General features: G+C 35.5%; 1 protein-coding gene across 4 annotated transcripts in view; it reads right to left on the reverse strand.

Moving 5' to 3' along the window:
* DYNC2H1 (dynein cytoplasmic 2 heavy chain 1) overlaps window positions 1–27,525 on the reverse strand; it is a 369,486-nt gene that overhangs the window by 17,891 nt on the left and 324,070 nt on the right. For all 4 annotated transcript variants that reach the window (XM_073808267.1, XM_073808266.1, XM_073808265.1 and 1 more), the window contains 3 exons: window positions 25,906–25,995; window positions 15,517–15,626; window positions 4,912–4,993 (listed from right to left, as the gene is read on the reverse strand). In XM_073808267.1, coding sequence (XP_073664368.1) covers window positions 4,912–4,993; window positions 15,517–15,626; window positions 25,906–25,995 — 282 coding nt within the window. The remainder of the gene's footprint in view (window positions 1–4,911; window positions 4,994–15,516; window positions 15,627–25,905; window positions 25,996–27,525) is intronic.

The following is a 27,525-nucleotide window of genomic DNA, read 5'->3' on the forward strand; positions in this document are numbered from 1 at the left end:
ATTGGAAAAGAGTTTTTTTTGAGACAGTGGTAAATACTGTTATGAACTGAGTATTAAATGATGCCAAGGAATTATTGTTAATTTTTATATGTGTGATAATATATTGTGTTTATTTAAGAAAAAAATTTTTTTGAGAAATGGAGGAGTAAAACAAAACAATGTCTGGAATTGCTTCAGCAAAGACAATCAAAAAGAGAAAAAGAAGGAATGTTTCTAAATCTTGAAAACTCTGCATATGGAGATTCATTTTACTATTCTCTCTCCTTCTGTATCTGTTTGCAATTGTTTAATAAGGAAAAATACTACAAAAATTTGGAAAAAACTTGAAGATCAGAGAATATTTAAATTTTCTCTAGGGAATTACCTTCTCTGTCTAGAGCTACTATCCAATACAGTAGCCATGGCCACATGTACTATTGAGCATTGAGATGTTACTAGTCTGAATTGAGATGTGCCATAAATATGGAATATATGATGGATTTCAAGGACTTTATACAATAAAAAGGAAAGTAAAATATATCACATTCATAATTTTAAAATAGTTATTATATGTTGAAGCAACAATATTTTGTATATATTAGGTTAAATAAAATAATATTAAAATTATTTGTATCTGTTTCTTTTACTTTTTTTAATGTAACTACTAGAAAATATAAAATTACATATGTGGTTTGATATAGGTTGAAGAAGGAGAGCGTTCTAGGGAAAGTAATACAAACAGGTTTCTTGGAAGTTTTTGAAAGCCGGGGAAGGAGTAGAACCGTTGATGGAACTTAGTACATAATACCAGCACACTGACTTTTTTTCAGTAGTGTCAAGTAAAGTCGGAATGTTTCGTAGCAGAAAGACTTTCAAAACAGGAAATTTGAGCCAGTTTTCAGCTTCCTGCTATATTTGCAGAGCATGAGAAGACAGCATTAAATTGGCAAGGCTACCTAAACAGTATAGTCAACTAAGAATTAAAAGTCCTTTAAACTGGTGGAAACATAGTAAGACACTCAAAGCATTTAATGCTACAAGAATATCAAATAGATTTAAAACCTCTGGTTGCTGTAGTTACATAAGTTCTTAAGAAAAATCATTTTTTGTTGAACTGGTTTTATATTGTACTAGTTTGCACATACCAACTCATTTTAGAGATTGACTTTTAGAGAAAATTATATTACTAAGCACTCTTATAGTTCCCCCATGATTTAAAAACAATCTCTACTTTATAATGACTATATAAGCGTATTCACATTAAGTGCTCAGTTTTAAAATGAAAACTATCAGAAATATATGTCTTAAAATGAACTATTTAAGGATTTCTTTTTTGGTAGACTGTCCACTGCTGGACTGATTAGCTACTTATACTCATTTGGGGAGGATGTGTCTAAAGTTCATAACTCCCAATTCTGATGAACCCATTCTCCTCATGAACCCTCACATGTCTAAATGTCTAATTTCTTCATTGTTTTAACTTCTATTTCCTGGTAAGCTTTACAAGGGACGGAACTGAAATATGAATAGCATAATAACCACTTGGTATATGGGCAGACTCTAGTCTGGCATGAAGCAGCCGAAATGAACTGGCAAGCATATGCGGCTATATGACTCTACCAGGTCCCAAAGGAGCAGCAGCTTTCAGGTATCCTAGGGAATTGTGCATTATTAACAAGACTAAAATGTTTTTAATAAGCCTGATTTGCCAAGGTAAAAGACTTGTTTTTGCCTTTTGTGTTTGGCAGCATCAGCAGTCAAGGAGGGAGCTGGAAGCTACCCAGACTTGCCAGGGCAAAACTTTCACAGCCTTGGGCAAGATCTAGAACGCAAGCTGAACGGGTGCTTGATTTACACATTTTCCAGTACTAAGTTTCACAACTGCTGTTTAACAAATAATAAATCAATAATGGTAGTGAGGAAAGTTTAGAGGGCCATGTTCAGGATCTAAAAAAATCAATGTACATACATGTTCCCTTAAGCTGGTCTAGGGGGTTGAAATATTGATTGGTGTGGGAACTATAGCCTTGCTTGAACATTTCACTGGTTTAATTCAGTCTAGGGTGGTAGAGATTGAAATATATTCAAAATAAATTAAATTCTGCACTGACAGTAAAATTCAAATATAATTCAAATCCAATATTCTCCTATCAAAATAATCCTTTTGCTGAAAAATTTGATTAAGAGGAACATAAATGAATTATTTAACTTGCTGATTTTGCCAAGTGCAAACAGTGAGGGGCTTACAAAAACTTTGTATCTGATAAATATATCTGGAACTGCAGGTAAGAAGTTAGGAAATGTGCTTCTATAGCTCATATGAATGAGGGGCCAAAGAGAGGAAAAATTCTGTTGAATTACCTCAAATCTCATGTGTAGGGATGGCTTTTTTTTTTTTCTTTTTTTTTTTTTTTCTTTTTGCGGTATGCGGGCCTCTCACTGCTGTGGCCTCTCCCATCGCGGAGCACAGGCTCCGGACGCACAGGCCCAGCGGCTATGGCCCACAGGCCCAGCCGCTCCGCGGCATGTGGGATCCTCCCAGACCGGGGCACGAACCCGTGTCCCCTGCATCGGCAGGCGGACTCTCAACCACTGCGCCACCAGGGAAGCCCAGGGATGGCTTTTTTAACTTAAAGGTGTAAGATATAATTGTATCAAACTTATAATGTTCCTGAATATATTGACCAATGAATATTTTGGTTTTTAACAATATAGTAGCTTTCATGAATGTCAAATGACAAATGAAAGAATTCTGCTTTACTGGATAAGAGCAGAGAACTTTTATTAAAATACACTTTGTTTCTAATTAAAAAATAAATATTGCCTAATGAAACCTAATCCAAATTAAGTTAAAAGAAATAATAAAACACACACACACACATAGGTTTTCAGAGACCCTCATAATAAACATGTCAAGGAAGTTATTATTTATATCCATTGATAAAAGAGACAACAAAGGCTCAGACTGCTTTATTGTTTTTAAAAGTCACATGGCTCTGTTTTGGAGAACTAAGATTAGAATCTTGTTTTAGTTTTTGTTTTTTTTTTTTTTTTTTGCGGTACGCAGGCCTCTCACTGCTGTGGCCTCTCCCATTGTGGAGCACATGCTCCGGACGCGCAGGCTCAGCGGCCATAGCTCACGGGCCTAGCCGCTCCGTGTCATGTGGGATCTCCCCAGACTGGGGCACGAACCCATGTCCCCTGCATCGGCAGGCGGACTCTCAACCATTGCGCCACCAGGGAAGCCCTAGAATCTTGTTTTATTAACTGCCAGCCTTCTTTTCCCCATCTATAAAACATAACATATATGCTTGGGGTTTTCTGGTTGTAGATAATTTTATTTCTATTTTGTAAGAACAGGAGCGAAATAGTTCTGGAAATATGAACACACCTTGACACAAAATAAAACTCATTTCCCTTGTTTTTTATATCAATATACCTAAACAATGATACTACCATATTATGTGTGTGCTTCACAGCTGCTAAGAGACCACACAACCAGGTAAACTGCATGATTCCTGGATTATACATCATGTATTCCCTCCCTCTCCTTAACAGCTAGGCAACAGTTTATGTGCACCAATAATAGCTAAGGTAGCTCTATGGGCTAGAGGCTAAGGTTAAAATAAAATGTAAAGGATGAAAGAGAACCTGCTAATTTCTTCAGCTTCAATGGAGAATTTTATAGCAATCTATAGAGCCAAAAGAGAAACAAAGACCTAGCTTATTGTTAATGATCAAATTTCTGGCACACTATACCATTACAGCTGATGTTAATAATGCCTATTATAGTGCCTCTCCTATTGTTGGCCTTCAGCTCAACAATTCAACAAGGTTTTAATGGAGCGCTTATTATGTACGAGGTATTGTTTGAGGTATCTGAGATACAACAAAACTGGAAAAAAAGTGACTACGCTCATGGGACTTACATTCCAGTAGAATAAGACAGACAACAAACAACAAATATAATAAATAAATTATATAGTATGTTAGAAAGCAGTAGTGATATGAAAAGAAAATTGTTGACCTGAGAACTAGAATTATATAAATAGAACTTCTGAAAAGTCAGTTGCCTAAGGTTAACTAAGTTAAAGAACTATGGTTTTACATTTATTTTAATTATATGTAATATACTGAACTAGATACTGGGGATCTGAAGATGGATAAGACAGTCTTTATCTTCAATGTCATTACAGTATCATAAGACAGACCAACACAGATGTATAGAGATAATCGTACTACAACATGCAGCATCTTATATTAGCAGTGGAAAAAAGTTAAGAGGGCAATTCTATGTGTGAGAATGGGAAAGAATGGTAGAGAATGCCAATGACATGGAAGAAGGTTGGAGTTGTTGGGGGAAGCATTTCATTAGTTTTGTTATTAATATTTGAATGGTTATCTATATTATCTATTATTGCAAGAGTAATGCATTTTTAGCAGAAAAGCTACCTAGGAAAATTTATACTGCAAAAGATGGCTTAATTTTTTTTTAACATAGTTGGCTTGATTTTAATAGTGAACTAATATACTCACCAACTGTAAACTCCCTAAGGACAAGATTTGGTCTAAATTTTTCACACATTTTATACATACTTTATTGTATAGCAAATATTTATTGACTTGAATGTTAGAACAGGTAACCTAACAGAACTTCAAGATTTATATCATTTTTTATCGAAGTTATATTTTCAAATACTATGTTATATTCCTAAGATTCTTAGTTTTGCATTAGAACATGTTGTATCTTGTACAGGTTGTTTCATGTTAAATCTTAACTTATTTTGATTTTTCACACAGGTAATATAATCTATCTCTGCTGACCTTACACTATAGAGATAGGTGACTTTGAGATTGGAGCAAAATCTCTTTATCACAGTTGGTAATTACATAATTTTTGACTCAGATAAACATCTAAAATTATTCTAATACCTTAATTTGCAGCTTTGCTTCTTGCAGTCGACCTTTCCATGAGGCCACAAATTTAAGGCTATCCACAGAGCAGACCACAGCCCTGTGAAAATAAAGCATCAAATGTCAGAAAGAGATAATTTTCAGGAATTAAAATATGAATAGCTATAGAAGATATACACATTCCTATTTATTTAAAATTGAAATATTTATAATGTACAAGTAATCAGATATCTTAGGCTATGCACAATACCTCGGATTTCACACTAAGTTTTTAAAGTTAACTTGTTATGTCAGTCTCCTCTTCAAGGTTGTGTAGGTATCTTGAGGATAGGGTCTTTAATTTTTACATCCTCTGTTTTGACCATCATCCTCAAATGCAGGCACATAATGGGGGTTCAATAAATGTTTACTAGCTGAACTGAAATATGATATTTATAATATGCTCCTGAGGTACTACCAATTGAATATCTCCCAAAGCACTAAAAAGAAACTAAATTTTTTTCAGTATGTTTTTGGAAGTGTCTCTTTCATTGCATCTAACTTCTTAAAAATGATAGACTATATATGATATGATATTCCAAATTTGTTTTTAAAAAGAGTTTGAACTTAACCATAAAATACTGTTTCCCACCAAGAAGCCTAGTCAGCATTGTCTAACAGAATTTTCTACAGAGATAAATATATTTTCATTCAGTCCAAAATGGCAGCCACTACCCAAATGTGGCTATTGAGAACTTTAAATGTGGCTAGTGTATTGAGAAATTACATTTTTAATTTTATTTAACTTGTTTGGGGGGATCCTATTAAAGAATTTTAATAGCAGGTGGTGTTAGCAGATCTTTTCTTCCTGATACAGACCAGGGTTTTTCCATCTGACTTTATAGTAGGACCACTTGGATTTGTGTGGTGTAAGCAGGATGGAAAGAGGGGAGAAGGTTCAAGGGGGAAATACGCTTTTACATAAATCACATGTGAAGGGAGTTTTGAAGTCATTATTGCTATTGCTTCAGGATGATGGGATTGCTTGTTTCTTTTGATATTAAGTTGTATGAGTTGTTTGTATATTTTGGTTATTAACTCCTTGTCAGCTGCATTATTTGCAAATATTTTCTCCCATTCCTTAGGTTGTATTTTCATTTTGCTGATGGTTTCCTTTGTTGTGCAAAAGCTTTTAAGTTTTCTTAGGTCCAATTTGTTTATTTTTACTTTTATTTCTTTTGCCTTAGGAGACAGATCCAAAAACTATTGCTACGATTTATGTCAAAGAGTGTTCTGCCTATGTTCTCTTCTAGGAGTTTTATGGTTTCATGTCTAACATTTAGAAGTTTAATCCATTTTGGGTTTATTTTGAATATGGTGTGAGGTAATGTTCTAATCTCATTGTTTTACATGTAGATGCCCAGATTTCCCAGTGCCACTTATTGAACAGACTGTCTTTTCTCCACTGTATATTCTTGCCTCCTTTGTTGTGTATTAATTGATCACAGGTGTGGGGGTTTATTTCTGGGCTCTCTAATCTGTTCCATTGATCTATATGTCTGTTTTTGTGCCAGTAGCATGCTGTTTTGATTACTGTAGGTTTGCAGAATAGTCTGAAGTCTAGAAGGATGATATATCCAGCTTTGCTCTTTTTTATCAAGATTGCTTTGGCAGGGACTTCCCTGGCAGTCCAGTGGTTAAGACTCTGTAGGGGGGCATGGGTTCAATCCTGGTCAGGGAAGTAAGATCCTGCATACCGAGTGGCATGCCCAAAAAAAAAAAAAAAAAAGATTTCTTTGGCAATTTGGAGTCTTTTGTGGTTCCATTTCAATTGTAGGATCACTTGTTCTAGTTCCATGAAAAGTGTCATGAGTATTTTGATAGGGACTGCATTAAATTTGTAGATTGTTTTTGGTAGTATATTCATTTCAACAAAATCATAAGAACAACAAGTATCTTTCCATTGTTTGGAATCTTCTTCAGTTTCCTTCATCAATGTTTTATACTTTTCAGATCATAGGTCTTTCACCTCCTTGGTTAACTTTATTCCTAGGTATTCTTTTTGATGTGACTTTAAACATTTATTTTTGACTTTTTCTTTTTGATAGCTCATTATTATTGTATAGAAACATAATAGATTTCTGTATATTAATCTTGTATCCTGCAACTTTGCTGAATTCATTTATTAGTTCTAACAGTTTTTGGGTGGAGACTTGAGGGTTTTCTATATATACAGTATCATGTCATCTGCAAATAGTGAAAGTTTTAACTCTTCCCTTCTAATATGGATGCCTTTTATTTCTTTCTTGTCTGATTACTGTGGCTAGGACTTCAAATAATATGTTAAATAGAAGTAGTGAGAGTGGGCATCCTTGTCTTGTTCCTGAATTTAGAAGAAGGCTTTCATTGTTTCACCACTGAGTATGATGCTGGCTATAGGTCTGTCATAAATGACCTTTACTATGTTGAGGTATGTTCTCTCTATATCCACTTTGATGAGAGTTTTTATCACGAACAGATGTTGAATTTTGTCAAATGTTTTTTCTGCATCTATTGAGATGATAATTTGATTTGTGCCTTTTCTTGTGGGAACGTGGTGTATCACATTGATTGATTTGTAAATGTTGAGCCATTCTTGTGACTCTGTAATAAATCCCATTTTATCATGGTGTATGAGCCTTTTTATATATTGTTAGATTTGGTTTGCTAATATTTTGTTAAGGATTTTTACATCCTATATTCATCAATTGGCCTGTAATTTTCTTTCTTGTAGTAGTCTTTGGCTGCTTTTGGTTATCAGAGAAATGGTGGCCTTGTAGAATGAATTTGGGAATGTTCTATCCTCTTGAATTTGGGGAATAGATTTAGAGGACACGTATTAGTTCTTCTTTATATGTTTGGTAGAATTCCCCTGTGAAGCCATCTAGTCCTAGACTTTTGCTGGCTGGGAGTATTTTTATTACAAATTTAATTTCACTACTAGTGACTGGTCTATTGAAATTATCTATTTCTTCTTAAGTCAGTCTTGGCAGGCTGTATACTTCTAGAAATTCATCCATTTCTTCTAGGTTGTCCAATTTGTTGGCATATAACTGTTGGTAGTATTCTCCTGTGATTTTTTTTTTTTTAAATCTCTGTGGTATTGGTTGTTATTTCTCCTCTTTCATTTCTTATTTTTTTGGGTCTTCTCTTTTGTTCTTGGTGAGCATGGCTAAAGGCTTATCAATTTTGTTTATCTTTTTAGAAACCCAGCTCTTGGTTTCATTAATCATTTCTATTGTTTTTTTCTTATGTCTATTTTACTTATTTCCCCTCTGATCTCTATTATTTCCTTTCCTCTGCTGATTTTGGGCTTTGCTAATTCTTCTTTTTCTAATTCTTTTAGGTACTATGTTAGGCTGTTTATTTGAGTTTTTTTTTTTTTTTTTTTTTTTTGCAGCACGCGGGCCTCTCACTGTTGTGGCCTCTCCCATTGCGGAGCACAGGCTCCGGACGTGCAGGCTCAGCGGCCATGGCTCACGGGCCCAGCCGCTCTGCGGCATGTGGGATCTTCCCGGACCGGGGCATGAACTCGTGCCCCCTGCATCGGCAGGCAGACTCTCAACCACTGTGCCACCAGGGAAGACCGAGATCTTTCTTGTTTCTTGAGGAAGGCCTGTATCAGTATCAACTCTTAGAACTGCTTTTGATGCATCCCATAGATTTTCGAGTGTTTTGTTTCCATTTTCATTTGTCTGAAGGTATTTTCTGATTTCCTCTTTGATTTCCTCATTGACCCATTGGTTTTTTAGTAGCATGTTGCTTAGTCTCTATATGTTTGTTCTTTTCCCATTTTTCTTTCTGAAGTTGATTTCTAGCTTTGTACCATTGTGGTCAGAAAAAAGATGCCTGATATAATTTCTATCCTCTTAAATTACTGATGCTTGTTTTGTGATCTAGTATGTGAGCTCTCATGAAGAATATCCCATATGCTCTTGAAAAGAATGTGTATTCTCCTGTTTTTGGATATAATGTCCTGTAGGTATCAATTATGTGCAAATGTTCTATTGTGTCATTTAAGACCTCCGTTGTCTTTTTGATTTACTTTCTGGATGATCTGTCCATTGATGTCAATTGGGTATTAAAGTCCCCTACTATTATTGTATTATTGTCAAGTTATCCCGTCATATCTGTTAGTATTTGCTTCATATATTTAGGTGCTCCTGCACTGTGTGCATATATGTTAACAAGTGTAATGTCCTCTTCTTGTATTGAGCCTTTTATCATTATATAATGCCCTTCTTTGTTTTTTGTTATAGCCTTTGTTTTAACATCTATTTTGTCTGACATCAGTTTTGCTACTCCCACTTTCTTGTTGCTTCTGTTTGCATGAAATATCTTTTTTGCACCTGTTCGCTTTCAGTCTGTGTGTATCTTTAGCCCTAAAGTGAGTCTCTTACAGGCAGCATATTGAAGGGTCTTGTTTTTGTACCCAATGAACCACTTAATTAGAGCATTAGTCCATTGACATTTAAAGTAATTATTAATAGGTATGTACGTATTGCCATTTTACTACTTGTGTTCTGGCTGCTTTTGTAGCTTTTTCTGTTCACATCTTTGTTTCTTCTCTAGTGGTTTGACAATTTTCTTTAGTACTATGCTTGTGTTCCTTTCTTTTTAGTTTTTGTGTATGTATTGTAGGTTTTTGATTTGTGGTTACCCTAGGTTCATGTGTGTTGACCCATAATTATATCTACTTGATTTAAACTGACAGTCATTTAAGTTCAAACCATTTTAAAAGATATACATTTTTACTACCGTCCCCAACATTTTTGTTTTTTGTGTCATATTTTACATCTTCATGTTTATCCCTTAGCTGTTTGTTGTAGTTATAGTTGCTTTTACACTTTTTGTCTTTTAACCTATGTACTGACTTATTTAAGTGATCTTCAACATTTACTATATATTTATCTTTCCTACTGGGATTTTCCATTTCCTATAGATTCTTACTTATTTTCCATTTAGAGATCCTTCAACAGTTCTTTTAGGGTAGGTTTAGTATTGATGAATTCTTTTAGTTTTTGCTTGTCTGAGAAATTCTTTATCTCTTTTTCTATTCTAAATGATAATTTTATTGGGTAGAGTATCCTAGCTTGCAGGTGTTTCCTTTTCAGGATTTTAAATATATCCTTTCTGGCCTGCAATGTTTCTGCAGAGAAATCAGTTGATAGCCTTACGGTGATTCCCTTGTGTATGGCTCTCTATTTTTTTCTTGCTGCCTTTAGAATTCTCTATTTAAAAATTTTTCCATTTTAATTATGATATATCTTGGTGTGGGTCTGTTTGGGTTCATCTTGTTTGAGACCCTCTGTACTTCCTGTACCTAGATATCTATTTCCTTCTTCAGGTTTCTGAAGTTTTCAGACACAATTTCCTCAAATACATTTTCACTCTCCTTCTCTCTCTCGTCTCTTTCTGGAACCACTAAAATGCGAAAGTTGGGACACTTAATGTTATCAGACATGTTTCTTAGATTGCTTTTAAAAAAAATTTTTTTTTTTCTCCTGGTGCTCTGATTGGATGATTTCCATTATTCTGTCTTCCAGATCACTTATGCATTCTTCTATATCACTTAGTCTGCTATTCATTCCTTCTAATGTGTTATTTCAGCTATTAAATTATTTATTTTTGACTGGATCTTTATATTTTCTAGTTCCTTGAGAACATGTTCATTTTTTAGATCAATTCTTTTTCCTAATTCAAGTAACATTTTCACTACCAATGTGTCTAACTCTTTATCTGGTAAATTGTTTATTTCTCTTTCATTATTTATTTTTTCTCTTGATCTTTCAATTGAGAGTAGTTCCTCTGCCTTTTCATTTTTTTAGACTTAACTCTCTCTGCCTCTATGAATTTAGGTGAAACAGTTACCTATTGCATCTTAAAGGGGTGTTCTTATGTTTGAGTGTCTCTATGCTGACTACATATGTTCAATGCCTTTGGTGGGAGAGCTGGATTTGATGTGGATGCCAGTCATGTCTTTCCTCAGAGTGTGCTGGAAGCTATCGCCTTGGTAAGTGGTGGGGCTGGAGACAGAGATGGCCTGGGGTGTGAGGCAAGGCTTCTTCTCTGGTCAGTAACCATCACTGCCCTCCCAGGGTCGGGGTCTGATCCCATGTTGCTGCAGAAGAAGACCTGTGTGTCAGGCTCGAACTGGCTCCATTTCCTTTAAGTGTGGGTTTTCCCCACTCCCCACACCAGGAATTTTGTCCCAGGAGGGGAGTGCTGAATCAAGTGAGGTTCATGTGCATACAGCAGTCCAATGTGCTGTCTGTGCAGGCATCTGTGGTTCTGCTCAGCCACAGACCACGGTTGAGTCTTTTCCCTGGTCGCAGCCGCCCCAGATCAAGGGCTGTGCTGTGGCATGGACTAAGTGGGGTCCAACCATTTGCTTAGCTTGAGCTGAGGCACATGATGAGGTGGTTGGAGGAAAACAGGCAGCCACTAGAGCAGACCTCTCTTCCCTGCCATGGGGGCAAGACCTCTTTGTCTCTCACAACTGATCACTATCTCCAACCTCCTCTGTGCCCCAAAGGGGAGGCAGGGCCTCTGTGGTTTCTCTGTGTATACTGGGGCAAGGTGGTGGGTTGAGCTGTGGTGTACAGCGGCTGCCCTCTGGACTGCTTCTAGGGCACCACTTGAGTAAGTGCCAACAATGGCCACCACAGCCCACCCAGGGTCCACCCTGGGACTAAATCACCTCTGCATTCCAAAGTCAAGTCTTTTCCCTGGTCCTGGCCACCCCAGATCCAGTGCCATACTGTGGCATGGACTAAGAGGGGCCAGAGCTTTTGCTTAGCTCAGTCTGGGGTGTATGATGAGGCAGTCACGGGAAACTCAGCAGCCACTAGAGCAGACCTCTCTCCACCTTGCCCCAGAGGCTAGCCAGTGCACACACACTCCTCTTGAATGGAGCCCAGGATTCTCCCAGCCCTTCTATTTGTCACAGTGTTCCTCCAACCAGTGAGGGGGCTTATTTCCTCCATGTAGGACCCCAGGACTCGGATGCCTAGTCTGTGGCTTGACCCACTCACTCCCCAGGGCTAGGGTCTGCCCATATAATCACCCTTTTCCTCTGAGTCCCCTCTCTGGGGCACAGGTCCTGATTTGATTGCTTTTCTTCCCTTCCTACCTGATTACATGTGTATTTTTCTTACAGCCTCGGTTTTAAAGGAGTCCTTCTACCAGTTCCAGTTAGTTTTCACTGAGAAATGCTCCTCCTGTAGATGTATTTCGGATTTGTTCAGGGGAGAAGATGAGGGTCACATCCTCTTATGCAACCATCTAGTCTCCTTAATCCATTTTAACTTTAAATCATTTAATTTCTTTTTTACATCTTCATTGGAGTACAATTGCATTACAATGTTGTGTTAGTTGCTGCTGTATAACAAAGTGAATCAGCTATATGTATACATATATCCCCATATCCCCTACCTCTTGCGTCTCCCTCCCACCCTCCCTTATCCCACCCCTCTAGGTGGTCACAAAGCAGGGAGCTGATCTCCCTGTGCTATGAGGCTGCTTCCCACTAGCTATTTTAAATTTGGTAGTGTATATATGTCCATGCCACTCTTTCACTTCATCCCAGCTTACCCTTCCCCATCCCTGTGTCCTAAAGTCCATTCTCTATGTCTGTGACTTTATTTTAGTTGTGCCCCTAGGTTCTTCAGAACTATTTTTTTTAGATTCCATATATACGCCTTAGCATATGGTATTTGTTTTTCTCTTTCTGACTTACTTCATTCTGTATGACAGTCTCTAGGTCCATCCACCTTACTACAAACAACTCAATTTCGTTTTTTTTTATGGCTGAGTAATATTCCATTGTAATATGTGCCACATCTTCTTTATCCATTCATCTGTCAATGGACACTTAGGTTGCTTCCATGTTCTGGCTATTGTAAATACAGCTGCAATGAACAGTGTGGTACATGACTCTTTTTGAATTATGGTTTCCTCAGGGTATATGCCCAGTAGTGGGATTGCTGGGTTGTATGGTAGTTCTATTTTTAGTTTTCAAGGAACCTCCATACGGTTCTCCATAGTGGCTGCATCAATTTACATTCCCATCAACAGTGCAAGAGGGCTCCCTTTTCTCCACACCCTCTCCAGCATTTATTGTTTGTAGATTTTTGATGATGGCCATTCTGACTGCTGTGAGGCAATACCTCACTTTAGTTTTGATTTGCATTTCCCTAATGATTAGTGATGTTGAGCATCCTTACACGTGTCTGTTGGCAATCTGTATATCTTCTCTGGAGAAATGTCTATTTAGGTCTTCTGCCCATTTTTGGATTGGGTTTTTCTTTTGATATTGAGCTGCATGAGTTGTATATTTGGAGATTAATCCTTTGTTAGTTGCTATGTTTGCAAATAGTTTCTCTCATTTTGAGGGTTGGCTTTTCGTCTTGTTTATGGTTTCCTCTACTGTGCAAAAGCTTTGAAGTTTCATTAGGTCCCATTTGTTTATTTTTGTTTTTATTTCCACTTCTCTAGGAGGTGGGTCAAAAAGGATCTTGCTGTGATTTATGTCATAGAGTGCTCTGCCTATGTTTTCCTCTAAGAGTTTTATCGTGTCTGGCCTTACATTTAAGTCTTTAATCCATCTGAGTTTATTTTTGTGTATGGTGTTAGGGAGTGTTCTAATTTCATTTTTCACATGTGGCTGTCCAGTTTTCCCAGCACCACTTATTGAAGAGAGTGTCATTGCTCCATCGTATATTCTTGCCTCCTTTATCAAAGATAAGGTGACCACATGAGTGGGTTTATCTCTGGGCTTTCTATCTGTTCCATTGATCTACATGTCTGTTTTTTTGCCAGTACCATACTGTCTTGATTACTGTAGCTTTTGTAGTATAGTCTGAGGTCAGGGAGCCTGATTCCTCCAGCTCTGTTTTTCTTTCTCAAGATTGCTTTGGCTATTCAGGGTCTTTTATGTTTCCATACTAATTGTGAATTTTTTTGTTCTAGTTCTGTGAAAAGTGCCAGTGGTAGGTTGATAGGGATTGCATTGAATCTGTAGATTGCTTTGGGTAGTATAGTCATTTTCACAATGTTGATTCTTCCAATCCAAGTATATGGTATAGCTCTCCATCTGTTTGTATCATCTTTAATTTCTTTCATCAGTGTCTTATAGTTTTCTGCATACAGGTCTTTTGTCTCCTTAGGTAGGTTTATTCCTAGGTATTTTATTCTTTTTGTTGCAGTGGTAAATGGGAGTTTTTCCTTAATTTCTCTTTCAGATTTTTCATCATTAGTGTATAGGAATGCAACAGATTCCTGTGCATTAATTTTGTTTCCTGCTACTTTACCAAATTCATTGATTAGCTGTAGTAGTTTTCTGGTAGCATCTTTAGGATTCTCTATGTATAGTAAGTATCACATCATCCGTAAACAGTGAAGGAAACGATAGCAAAGATCAATAAAACTAAAAGCTGGTTCTTTACGAAGATAAATAAAATTGATAAACCATTAGCCAGACTCTTCAAGAAAAAAAGGGAGAAGACTCAAATCAATAGAATTAGAAATGAAAAAGAAGTAACAACTGACACTGCAGAAATACAAAGGATCATGAGAGATTATTACAAGCAATTATATACTAGTAAAATGGACAACTGGAAGAAATGGACAAATTCTTTGAAAAGCACAACCTTCTGAGACTGAACCAGGAAGAAATAGAAAATATAAATGGACCAATCACAAGCACTGAAATTGAAACTGTGTTAAAAATCTTCCAACAAACTGTGATTAATTTTCCAACAAAGAAAAGACCAGGACCAGATGGCTTTACAGGTGAATACTATCCTTCTCAAACTCTTCCAAAATATAGCAAAGAGAGGAACACTCCTAATCTCATTCTATGAGGCCCTGATACCAAAACCAGACAGATGTCACAAAAAAAGACAACTACAGGCCAATATCACTGATGAACATAGATGCAAAAATCCTCAACAAAATACTAGCAAACAGAATCCAGCAGAACATTAAAAGGATCATACACCATGATCAAGTGGGGTTTATCCCAGGAATGCAAGGATTCTTCAATATACGCAAATCAATCAATGTGATACACCATATTAACAAATTGAAGGAGAAAAAACATACGATCATCTCAACAGATGCAGAAAAAGCTTTCGACAAAATTCAACACCCATTTATGATAAAGTCTCTCCAGAAAGTAGGCACAGAGGGAACTTACCTCAACATAATACAGGCCACATATGACAAACCCTCAGCCAACATCATTCTGAATGGTGAAAAACTGAAACCATATCCACTAATATCAGGAATAAATCATTTAAATTTAAATAGCATCATTTGACTTCTGCCTACCATATTGGACACAATAGGTCTAGATAAATAAATGACCAAAATTTTAAAAATTGTTTTGCCTTTTTCAATTCTAATATAAAACACATCATAATTGAAAGCAGTGTTCTCTAAACTAGAAGTTTACTGTTATTAAACGTCAAGTATTAAGAAATAATACAACTATCTGGATTCAACAATAAATTTATTTCTTGACAATCAAGGGAATGTGATCAGAAGTGAACAAATCAAAGTATAATTACCCTCTCAGACAAATAAGTATTTCATTCTATTTACCTTGCAGTTTCCTGGCGAAGCGCATTGAGAAATGTGTCTGGGTGGAAGAGTTCTGATAGGTCAAGTGTATCGGAGAGAAGAGTCTGGTTTTCAGCTCTCTCTACCCAGTTCTAGGAGGAGGGAGATACACGAACACACATTTAAAAACTTTGCAAACTTGAAAGATAAAGATTGGATACAGATATGGTGAAATAGTTCCCACTAAAAACCAAACCAAACCAAAAAATACCCTCTCTTGGTCCTTCTTCTCACCAGCTATTATCCTATTGATATTTATCTGTGCCACTTCATAACAAAAAAACATTGTCTAATTTCATCTATAGTATTTGACCTTTTTAAAACACTTTGACCTTCTTAAAACACTTTCTTCTCTTGGCTTCTCAATCACTACAGTCTCCCAGTCTTTCTTCTGTCTTCCTGACTATAACTTCTTGGTGTCCATCATTGACTCCTCCTCCTTTCCTGGAATTCCCAATATTGGGGTGTACTCAGGACCATTACTTGGTCAATCCTATAGTTTTAAAGACCAGTATGCTTATGATTCCCAATATTGTATCTGCTACTCCTTCCTACCTGTTTCCTGTCACTTACTTTTCTGACATTTCCACCATGATGTTTAACAGTTATCTAAACATGTTCAAATCAGAATTCTAAATTTGCAAGACCACCTTCCTCTTCTCTAGGAAATCTTCTTTATCACCAGAATCCTTCAGCTCAGTGAGAAATTCAATTGATTGCTCAGGCCAAAACCTTGAAATTATTTTTTATATCTCTCCCATGTCCCACAGCCAAATTCACAGGTCTGATATAAAAATCTTAGCACTTCTTCATTTCCACATCCACCACCCTAATCCATAACACCACCATATTATCACTTGGATTACTGCAATAACCTCTTAACTAGTTAGCCTGTTCCCTGCCTACATCTGTTTTTCCCTCAGATATGTTCATGATTTGCTTTCTTACTTCATTCAAGTCTCTGTTTAAATATCACCTCCTAAGTGGCCTTACCGGACCACTCATGCTGAAGTGTCACCCTTTTCAACCCATTAACTTTCTAATTCCTTTAATCTACATCAATTTTCTCTACAGCATACTGATATTTATTAGATATAAAGTTCAGTTCAGCTTCAATATTTCATCAAGATCTACTATTTGCCTTCACCTTCTGGCAGGCCCAATAAATAGATGCTTACTTTAAAAATGTCCTGACATTCCCAGAAATGAATAATATAAATATGTGTATAAGCACAGATGTTACTACCCTATCTAATAAGTGTAACAATGTTGCAAATGCCAACAAGGTATGACATTTAGATTTATTTAAAATATTAGATTATTTACTATCACATATAAATGGGCATTTTACATGCCACTTGGAGTGAAAATAACTCCCTATGTGCTCTATAGGATGAAATTCTCTTGCTCTAAACTATAAATGAGAGTTTATTATTGCAAGAGTAAAGTTTTAAAAATAATCGTGAAAACTGTTAATTTTATATAAGAAAATTAAGAACTCTAGAGTTCAATAAATAGAGAAATTGATAATTATTACAAATATTGAGAGACTACAATAGCTAGACAAGTGTAAGGAAAAATGTTGGAAGCATTTTAGTCAAGAAATATTAATAAAAATTTAACTAGTATGAAGAATAATATACATATTTGGTTATCTTGAAATTCAGACCTTTGTAAAATTGTTTGACATACTTGCATTTGCAACACTAAATAAAATTATTATTAAGAACAAAATTTAATTGTAGGTTACTTAGTTTTATTTAACATGAGTCCTTCAAGTTCTAGTTGGGAATACTTTCTATCTTGTGAGAATGAAGTAACAATGAAATATTAGCTTTGCCATCTTGAATTTTCTCAAGGAGAAACAAGGCCCTAATATCATTTACAAAAAACTCCAATATAAATCATCTTCAATCTAGGCATAAACAATTTTTTAAAATACAGAAAAGAAAGAAATAAAGAAAAATTAGATACATCAAATATTTATTTTCTCACTTTTACAATTTCAAAACAATAGACATTAAAAGGAATATTTATTTAGGAACAATTTTTCATTGAGGTTTCGAATTTGTGGCGGTTAAAAAAAAGCCTGACAAAATCATTAATATAGATTAACAATCATTTTCAGGACATGAAGTATGAGGAGTTTTGAGATTTCTTTAAGCTATAGACCTTATGTTCAAGGTTCTTCCTAGAAAACATGTTACTGAAATATATTTTCCTAAACTATTTTTACTATTCACAAACAAGTTAATATTATTGGTAGTAATATTAAATATTCTACTTTAATATTATGTGCAATAGACAATTAGATAAGCGTATATATCTTAAAGTCCTTTTAAAGTGTGACAATGTGTAAATTAACAATGAAACCAATCGCCGCTTTTCTTGCTTGTGAAGAGTTTTCCAGCTGCATATAGCTAACAACAAAGTGAACCTGACAGAAGATACATTATAGAATGGAAAATCAGCATGCACTTATCATTGACAATGATGGTGAGGACTATGACTGATTTAGGAATCAAAGGTACACATGTTTTGTTCATAACTTTCCATTGGGTTTTCAGAAATAATAACAGTATTTGATAGGATAGACTTATTGACTATAGCAGAAAAATTGTCAACTACTTTCCTTCTTCTTCTTTAACCAAAGATAAAACTATATGACATAAAAGACATTTTTCAATTGTCTTGTTTTATACTAATAAACTATGTTCATACCAGATGTAATAGAATACTTTAAGTGGTAAAAATGGCTGTATAAAGCAAGGAAAGCCTTGAAACAGTGTTTTGAAAATAAGGGTACCAACATAGCAAATGTTACTAACAATCACCGGTTACTTTCAGGGAAAGCAATTTGTTTGTTAGAACCTGCCAGTTCTTCAAAAAACCAAACTTGTCTTAAGAGTTTAAATTCTCTGCATGTTTTCTGCTGTAAAGATCCCCTTACTGTGATACTCCAGGTAGCTGCTGAAATTGGTATGCATGTGATAAACGCTGAGATGCACATAAAAATTCAGAGAAGATTTTGTTATCTTGAAAGCCAATTATGTTGCTATACTGTCACATTTCTAGACCCAAGATTTATCTTCTGCAAGCAGTACAAATAGCATGGTTTATAGGATTGCTTCTATAAAACTGCCAATCATCATAGACTACTGTTTAGTATTCCAAATGTGCAAGAGAGTTGACTATAGGCAGAAGTAATCAGCTGACAGTATTGAGAAATTATTGTCTCTGTACAAAATCTGACGCCTAAAATTCTGTAATTCCACTGCTATAGTAATAGCTATATTTTATTGGATAAAATTTCAGATATACTATACCCTAAGTTCATTCTATAATGGTGATAATCCAATTTAAAGTTTGACTGTATGTTAATCTTAAATCTCAGGATTTTGGCAAAGATGTATTTTTCTATGCAATTCTAATTTAATGTATTTATTTATTATATATCTCCACTAAATGTAGAGATTCTTATTGGCAGAGCAATGAATGGCACATAATAAAAATTCAATAAACATTCACCAAATGATGAATAAATTAAAGAATATGAATAAAAAATACCCGTAAGGTAGCTCTTCTAGCTGAGTATAGTACATGAAAATAGGGATGCTGGAGGTTTTTGACCACATACAGACTATTTTTTCAATTTTGTTTATGTAAGTTTTCCTATGAATATTTTTACGGAGTACCCAGTATGTGTAAAACATTGCAGTAATGACTGTGAAAGTTACTGAGTTAGGGGAAAAAAAGAGATTCCCTTCTCAGGAATGCAAAGTATTGCAGAACCTTGCAAAATTGATTAAGACACCTCAGAAAATGAAAGAAAAGTAAACAATGTAATTTTAATAAAATTACTTTTAAAGTTCAAGATCTTAAGAGAAAATTAAACAAGCCTTCAAATGTTAGATGGTGGAACAGAGTATAAAGTTGAACAATAGTGTTCATTGGGTAGATTTAAATAGAAGCTAAAATCTCAGAAATATCTCATGGGTACTACAAAAATACATCTCAGCAGGTGTATGAATCATGATGATTGGGAAGCATGAAAGAGATTTATGTCAGTTTGCTTGAGAATAACCCTAAGATTGACTGAATCATTCATTTATTCAACAGATATTTATTGAAAAACCTACTTGTGTAAGCCACTGTTCTACATGCTTGGATAGAGCAGTAAACAGACAAAAATCTCTGCCCTTATCAAGCTTCCATTTTAGTGGAGGAATACAGAGAAAACAAACAAACAAACAAGTAAAATATATACACTATTAGGTGGAGATATAGGCTATGGAAAAAAATTTAAAAGGGAAACAGGATGTAAAGTATCAAGGAAGAGGAGGGTTACAATCTGAAATAGGATGGTCCTGAAGGGATAAAGAAACTTCTTTCCTTGAAAAAAAAAAAAAAGAAGAAACAAGGAAAAAAGAAACTTCCTTGCAGATATCTGAGGGAGAGCATTCCAGGTAGAGGAAACAGGAAGAATAAAGTCCCTTTGAGGGAGTGTGCCAGGCTGTTCATTGAAAAGCAAGGAGACCAGTATGGCTGGAACAGAATAAATTAGGAAGCAAAAAGTAGGAGAGGAAATCAGAGAGGTAAACGGGCCAGATCTTGTAGGTTGCTATAAGGATTTTGTTACTCTGGATGAGACGAGAAACCGTGGGGAAATTTCCAAGAGAGGAGTGATATAATCTGATGCTTTAACCAGAATATTTAGACTGCTGGGTTGAGAATTGACCAGAAAGGAGACCAGGGTGGAAGCAGGACTAGTCAGGTGGCAGCTGCACCAATAATGACTTCAATCAAGGTAGTAGCAGTGAAAGTGGTGAGAGGTGTCTCAGAATATATTTTGAACATACAACCAAGGTAATTTTTCTGATTGAATGGATGCAGTATATGAGAGAAGAGTTAACAATGATTCCAAGACCTTGTGCCTATGCCTCAAGAAAGGTGGAGATGTCATTTACTTTTACGGGAAAGACTGCGGGTAGCACAAGTTTTTCAGTAAAGGGCAGGAGTTCAGTTTTGAATATGTTAAGTTTGAGATGTTTATTAAACATCCAAGTGAAAATACTGAGTATACACCAGAGTTAGGGGAGAATACTGGGCTGGAGCTATAAATCTGAGAATAATAAAAGTTTAGATGGGATTCATAGGCATGAGATCACTATGGGTGGAGTACAGATAGAAAAGGACAGAGGACTGTGCTCTAGGGAATCCAATTAGAGATGAGGGAATAGAAAAGCCAGAGAAATAGACAGATAAAAAAACAGAAGTGTGTGGTGACCTTGAGGCCAACTTATAAAAAGGTTTCAAGGGGTAGAAACATCTTTTAAAAATGTTGCTGATAGATATCAAAAACTCTGAGATATTATTATAGAAAGGGAATTTGAGTGTGAGTTCTATCATTTATCATACACATTTTGTAAACTATTCTTGAATATGGGGTTTTACTTTTCGCATCTTTAAAAATGGAAATAAAAATATGTACCTCATATATTATAAATATTACTAGATTGTCTCTAAAGCACATGTATGCCTGAGATCCAAAATATGCTCAGTTCTTATAAATATTCATTTTTCTTTCTATCCTTCATTTGATCATTCAAAAAGTTTGAGTATATGTTTGAAGTGGTGCACTGAAAGAAAAGAAAGTGATCTGAAGCTCAAATATAGGTCACTAGTACATTTTACTGCTAGGGAAGTAAGAAGAGCTATTTAGATGAACCCAAAAAGGGTGTAACGAGCCACATTTCTAGATCTAGAAATGCCAGTCTGATGTATTAGTGATAATTAGGGTTAAAGGGGAAGAAATAAGAGCTAGAGGCTCACAGATATTTTTTTTTCAGTGAAGAATTAGTTTTCTTGAAGTGGGCCATAGAAGTAAAATGCAAAGTGAAAAAGTTAAAGCAATCTATGTGGCTAACAACAAGCATCTTTGCAGACATGCGAGAAACTGTGTGCCTGAATATTTGAACAAAAAATAGGAAGCAGCACCTAAAAAGAATCTCAGAAAAACATAAGAGTGAAGGGGCTGATGCCTATACTAGGGAAAAATATGCTTCCCAGCGTTCCACAGTGGGAGGGGATGGAAGGAAGCAACATAACATTAGCGTCTGCTGATAGAAAAGGTACTTTGGTATAGTCTACTACACAGTGCCCAAATGAGGCCTAATTCAGACTTAATTCAGGCCATTACAGGAATGGAGATAGCATTAAGTGCTTCTAGGTTGTAGTACTTCTGCTATTTATTCCTAGAGTACTGCACTTCCTTTATCATTTTGATTGTTGTGGCTTATTTGTTGTCTTTCCTGATAAACTCTAAGGATAGTTTATATGTCATGCTGAATGGCATTTATTAATAATAATAACAACAATAATAACTAATTCTTTTTATTGCTTAAATCACCCCAGATTTCAAGGACCTTAACAGTTGATATAAACAAGATTCCATCATAAGAATGATGGGTGGCAGGATTTGGTAGTATATGAGTGTACCAGCCACTGGCTCGAGTTAGGCCAAAAAAATTGTGTAGAGTTCAAGAAGTCACTATAAATTTTAAAATGAAAGAAAGAACTTACTGAGAAGCTCAGTCCTAAAAAATGGGCATGAAAGCTTGCCAATGACACATGGCACCCCAAGTTTGGTTAGCAGTAGAAGTAAAATGAGACATTCAGGAGCCCATTAAACATGTGCAGAATACTGGGTCTGTTTAGCACACCCAAGCCTAACTGGGTACTCGATATGAAGGTCTTATATCCTTAAACAGAATCAACTCATGAGCTAGGTTGGAACAGAAATTGCAGGCGTAGAGTCAAGGGATCCAACTGTGAGAAGTTGAAAATATGAAGACAGAGGGAAAAAGGCAAATGCTGACCCCACAGATTTATGAACTGGGTAGAGAACATGCTGGAATTTAAAATGATCAACACAGAAAAATCAGACTATACTAGGGAGAACTTCTGTAGAGGCTATTCGGCAGGCCAAAGGGGAAACAAACTGGAAATCAGGAACCAAAGAAACTCTCAGAAGATGTTATTTCTGAAGAAAGAGCAGAAAAACTCGAAGTCAGGAAAATAATTCTAGGGTCTCAATAGGAAATAATATGTTATATATATTATATTATATTTATATATCTAGTCCATTCATTTGTTCATTCATTTATTCAGAAGGCAGTATGCTACGTATTAGAAATACAGTGGAATTATTATTTTTTCAAAAGTCCTTGCCCTAAAGGATCTTAGAGACCATAGGATAAATGACTGCAAGACTCTCTTTGGCTGAGACTGCTTGGGTACCTAAGGGTTCTCTGGCTCTCTCTAAATCACCAGCATTGAGAGGACAGTCTCAAACCCATGTCACCCAGTAGAGTAAGACTCTCTCCATATTGAAAAATGATCCTCTAAAACATAATCTGATTTCTCTCCTTAATATCCCACAGTGTTCCCTTTTGCCCTTATGATCAAATATAATCATAATCTGATTTCTCTCCTTAATATCCCACAGTGTTCCCTTTTGCCCTTATGATCAAATATAATCCCTTAATACATTATCATAACATGGCCTTTCCTGCTCCACCAGCCTAATCTCTGAACACCCCTCCTTGCGCTCTATGCTCCGCTTTTAGTTATTAAAAGTGCATGGCTTACTCTTGACTCTGACCTTCCTCTTGTCTGGCACAGTCTTTCCTCTTGTCCTCGCTTGGTCTATTCCTACTAAGCTTTCAGCTTAAGCATCACTTCCCTGTTCCCATGTAGGTTAGGTACTCTTGCTATTTGCTCCCATAGTACTAGACTTCCTTTGTCACTCTTACTGTTGCTGTTTATTCGGTTGTCTATTTTTTCTGATAAATTGTAAGGACAGTTCCTTGGGACACAATGTATATCTATTTTGTTTACCATTCTATATTCAGCAACCTCAGCACAGTGCATGGCACCAAGATAGAATTTTTAATTGCTAAATGAATGAATGTAAGAAATTTAAATTCTGTGAGGCAGAAACTGTATCAATTGACTAATCATTTTATCTCCAGTACTTCACTCAGAGCTTAGCATAAAGTTGTTGCTTATAATATGTTTGACTGACTAAATAAATGAATGCCATCTTGACCCAGTCACTCTCACCTTATTTGCACAAAACCCCTGTATTGATCAGGCACTATGTGTAATACTCTCAGTAGCTTGTTCTGTTTCCTATATGTTATGCCCTAAATGAAAGGCTCTGGGATTTTAAACCATGGCTGGAACTGGGCTCAACCTGCTGTGTACCTATTTGGAATCAGTCTGATCATTACACTTTCATAAATAACCAAAAGCTGCCATTTTCTCAGATCTCTGAAAATAGTACTTCTAATTCTCCCTGCCCTCCCAATATTCTCAGCCCTTTCTTCCCCACCTAAGTAGCCACGCTGTTCCTCTAAACTTTGTAAGTTGCTCTGGTTACTTATCTGTGAAACATAAAAGGCATGTATGAAATCAAAGGACCTGGCAGACCCTTGACTAGATGGAAAGTGAATGCCAAACACTAAAGGTTATCTTAGGGAAGCAGATATCTGTACATTCATAACTGAAAAAAAAATATTAAGGCAGGAAAACAATAAAAATATATCCTTAAGTGGTGACATAAATGATGAATTATTGCATATTCCCTAGGTAGAAAGATAAGATAAACTATGGTCAAGCCTGAAAATTATCCTGAAGGTTAAAAGGATATTTTATCATTATAATTAAGGCTAAATGCCTATAAAGCTTTTTAGAAAATCACACAGTGAAAAAGTTTTCAGTTTTGATGATCAGTATACAATATACTCAGTATGAATAATCATGCCAGAAAATTGTAATAATTTATGTAAAACTGCTTTAAATGATATTAATTTCAGTATCAATAATATATTTATTATATGCACAAAGCATAATTATTAAGCATACTTACACGTATAGTGTAATAAAAGCTACCCATTGGCAGCAAATAAAGTTTCTGCCCTTTATAAAATAATCTAATGCAAATAATACTGATACATACATTAAGTGATAAATTATCACAGCCATGCAATTATAACATACCAAGGACTTCAGAGCATTTCTGTATTTTTCTAAGAGCACCGATGGACTATTTGTCCTTCCTCTTCTGACTTCTCTATCCTTCCTTCCCTCCATTTTTCTGGCATTTACTGATAGATTATATCTGGACATATACACAGTAGATAGGAAGATGGGTAAACCCGAGTCTCTGCCTTGTTCTTCTCTACCTGCTAATTTTAAACTCATTTTCAGATCCAGTAGTTTCTTCTTCAATAATCCTACAACTGAGAGGTTGATTATACTGGAAGCCAAATAAACATTCAGATGAGTTCTGGCCCCTTCAAAGGAATACCATTGGCAGACTGGCAGCATAGAGTAAGAGGAGAGGAAAAGATGAAATTACACAAGGCAAGGCCCCCCTAGAGGAAGTGTCTAAAGAGATGAGAGGAGATGAAATCAAGTATACAGCTCTACGGATGAGGCTTCAACAGCAGAAGGTCAACTACTTTTGTATTAGAACAAAGATGATGAGGGTGGGTTTAGACAAATTTGTAGGTGGGAGGGAAGGGTAGGCATTTTCAAGTGGTCATATTTCATAGCTTGAATTTTCTCTGTAAGGTAAAAAGCAGGGTGTTCTGTTAAGGGAAAAATTAAAGATGTGGACAGGTATGTGCACTACTAAAAAAAAAAAAATGAATGAGGATTGCTGTATCTAGAAGGACACTGATCAAGTTACTCCTAATAAGCTGATATGACAAAGAATGTTATTTGTGAAAGCAGTGTAACAAGCAGAGGAAGAAGGCAGTAAGACAGTGCAAAACCATACAGGAAAAGTGGTACATTGCGTGCACCAACTGACCTATAACATTTGCTATTCCTTAAAAAAAAATAATCACCTTGTCTTTCTCCGTCTATATCGTTCCTTATTCTGTTCAATTTTCCTTCATTTACCTGACTGGGCCACTCTGAAAAAACTTGATCAATTTGGAAAAAAACAAAACAGAAAAAAGCAGCTCCCTGTAGGGGAGACATACCCTAAAGCAAATTAGTCACAGTTATGAATAAGTTTCAGTTACCATCTATATGATCCATCTATATTAAAATTGTAGATTTTTCTCTAAATTCTCAAAAATTATGAAAAGCCACACTACACAGAGAGAACACAGTCTTTTGTCTTTTTTTAAAGAGTGCTAGGTAAAATCACAGATGACAGAATAAGAAAGGAATATACGGTGCTCTATGAACAAAATCATAATATTTTCACTAGTTGCTAGCAGAATGGTTAACAATATGAGAGTTTGTAGTACAATCGTCATACAGTCATACAATTACTAAATAATTTCATCTTACCTGTATTGCAAGGGCACGAGCTACAAGACCTCTAAGGTATTGTAAAGGATCTTCTGGACCTTCCCACTTGCTTTGCCATGTGAGAGGACACTGCAATTTTAAAAGGATCAAAATTAAGTTTACATATACAATATTACATATAAAAGATCTTTTAACATTAGTGTGATGGGGAAACTATTTTGGCATAATTCACATTATGTGTATCATGAATTCATTTCATTAAGATATGTCTTTTTTCTATTTTATACATAATATCAATAATGTATATGTGTCAATCCCAGTGTATGTATAAAATAGACAACTGATGGGAGCATACTGTATAGCACAGGGAACTCTACCTAATGCACTGTGGTAAACTAAATGGGAAGGAAGTCCAAAAGGGAGGGGATATCTGTATGTGTGTATGGCTGATTCATTTTGTTGTGCAGTGGAGGCGAACACAACATTGTAAAGCAACCATACTCCATAAAAAAATTAATAAAAAAACTTTTTTAAAAGATATGTCTTTTCTTTGATCTTATCTCATTAAAATTGAATGATAAATAGAGTCAGAATGAATTGACCTGTTTCTCTAAAAGAAAATATTTTTAAGTAAAAATTCTTGAAAGAATAAACAAATGAACATAAACCAGTATATAGAAAGTAGCAAACCATGTTTTCTTGAAATGATATGTAATGAAATCAAATTAAATTTCACAAATTCATTTTATAAGTAGTAAAGACAAAAAACAACTAGTCTTGTGTCCCTACAGAATTACAGAAATTTTATCTCCCAAACCACACCAGATATATGACAAAAAGAGAATAAAACAGAAAATACTCTAAATTAAAGAAATAAATAAAAGCTTTCTAAAAAAGTTACCTTTTTAATATCTGACCTTCTTTTAACTGACATTCTCCATTAATAAATTCATTATAATATTCCTTTTCTGTGAGAGTTTTCTGGATTTTTCAAATATTATGTAACTATCATTCAAACTTAATATTTATTTTTCTCCAGTGGAATAATAAGGAGAGAGCATCAATTTCTTAACCCAAAACACTGTCTGATTACATAGCTGAGAAACTACTCCAGGCTAGAGTATATCAACAATGTATGGAAAATGGAAATTGTAAGATAACAAACCTTACAGTGAAAAAAAGACCTTAGAAAACATCTAGTTCAATTACTCTAGGTGAATGAAGTAAGCCTTCTTAGGAATATGGTAGCTAAGTGCTGGACCTATGCTGTGAACTGAAACAGGTGTGATGACTTTAAAACATGATCCCTAAATCCTTTGACAATTCTGTGGAGACTTGAAGTCTGCTCTTCTTCTTAAATAAGTGTCCTGTGAATATAGCAGAAGTGATGTGGTTCCAGTTTCTTAAGAAATTGGTTGCTCGTATTTCCTGTCTTTTGTGACTCTTGATCTTGGAACCCATCCAACATATTGTGAAGTCCAATTTTTGGAGAGGCCCATGTGGAGATGAACTGAGGCTCCCAGCTCTCAGGCAGCACTGACTTGCCAGCCACATGAGTGAGCGGAGTGGAAGAGACAAGCTTTCTCTACCAAGGTCTACCCAAATTTCAGCTCTGTAAGCTTAAAATAAAATGATTTTTTAAAAATTATTATGTTTTAA

Source organism: Tursiops truncatus, chromosome 8 (assembly GCF_011762595.2).
Source record: "Tursiops truncatus isolate mTurTru1 chromosome 8, mTurTru1.mat.Y, whole genome shotgun sequence".
In the NCBI taxonomy this organism is placed as follows: domain Eukaryota; kingdom Metazoa; phylum Chordata; class Mammalia; order Artiodactyla; family Delphinidae; genus Tursiops; species Tursiops truncatus.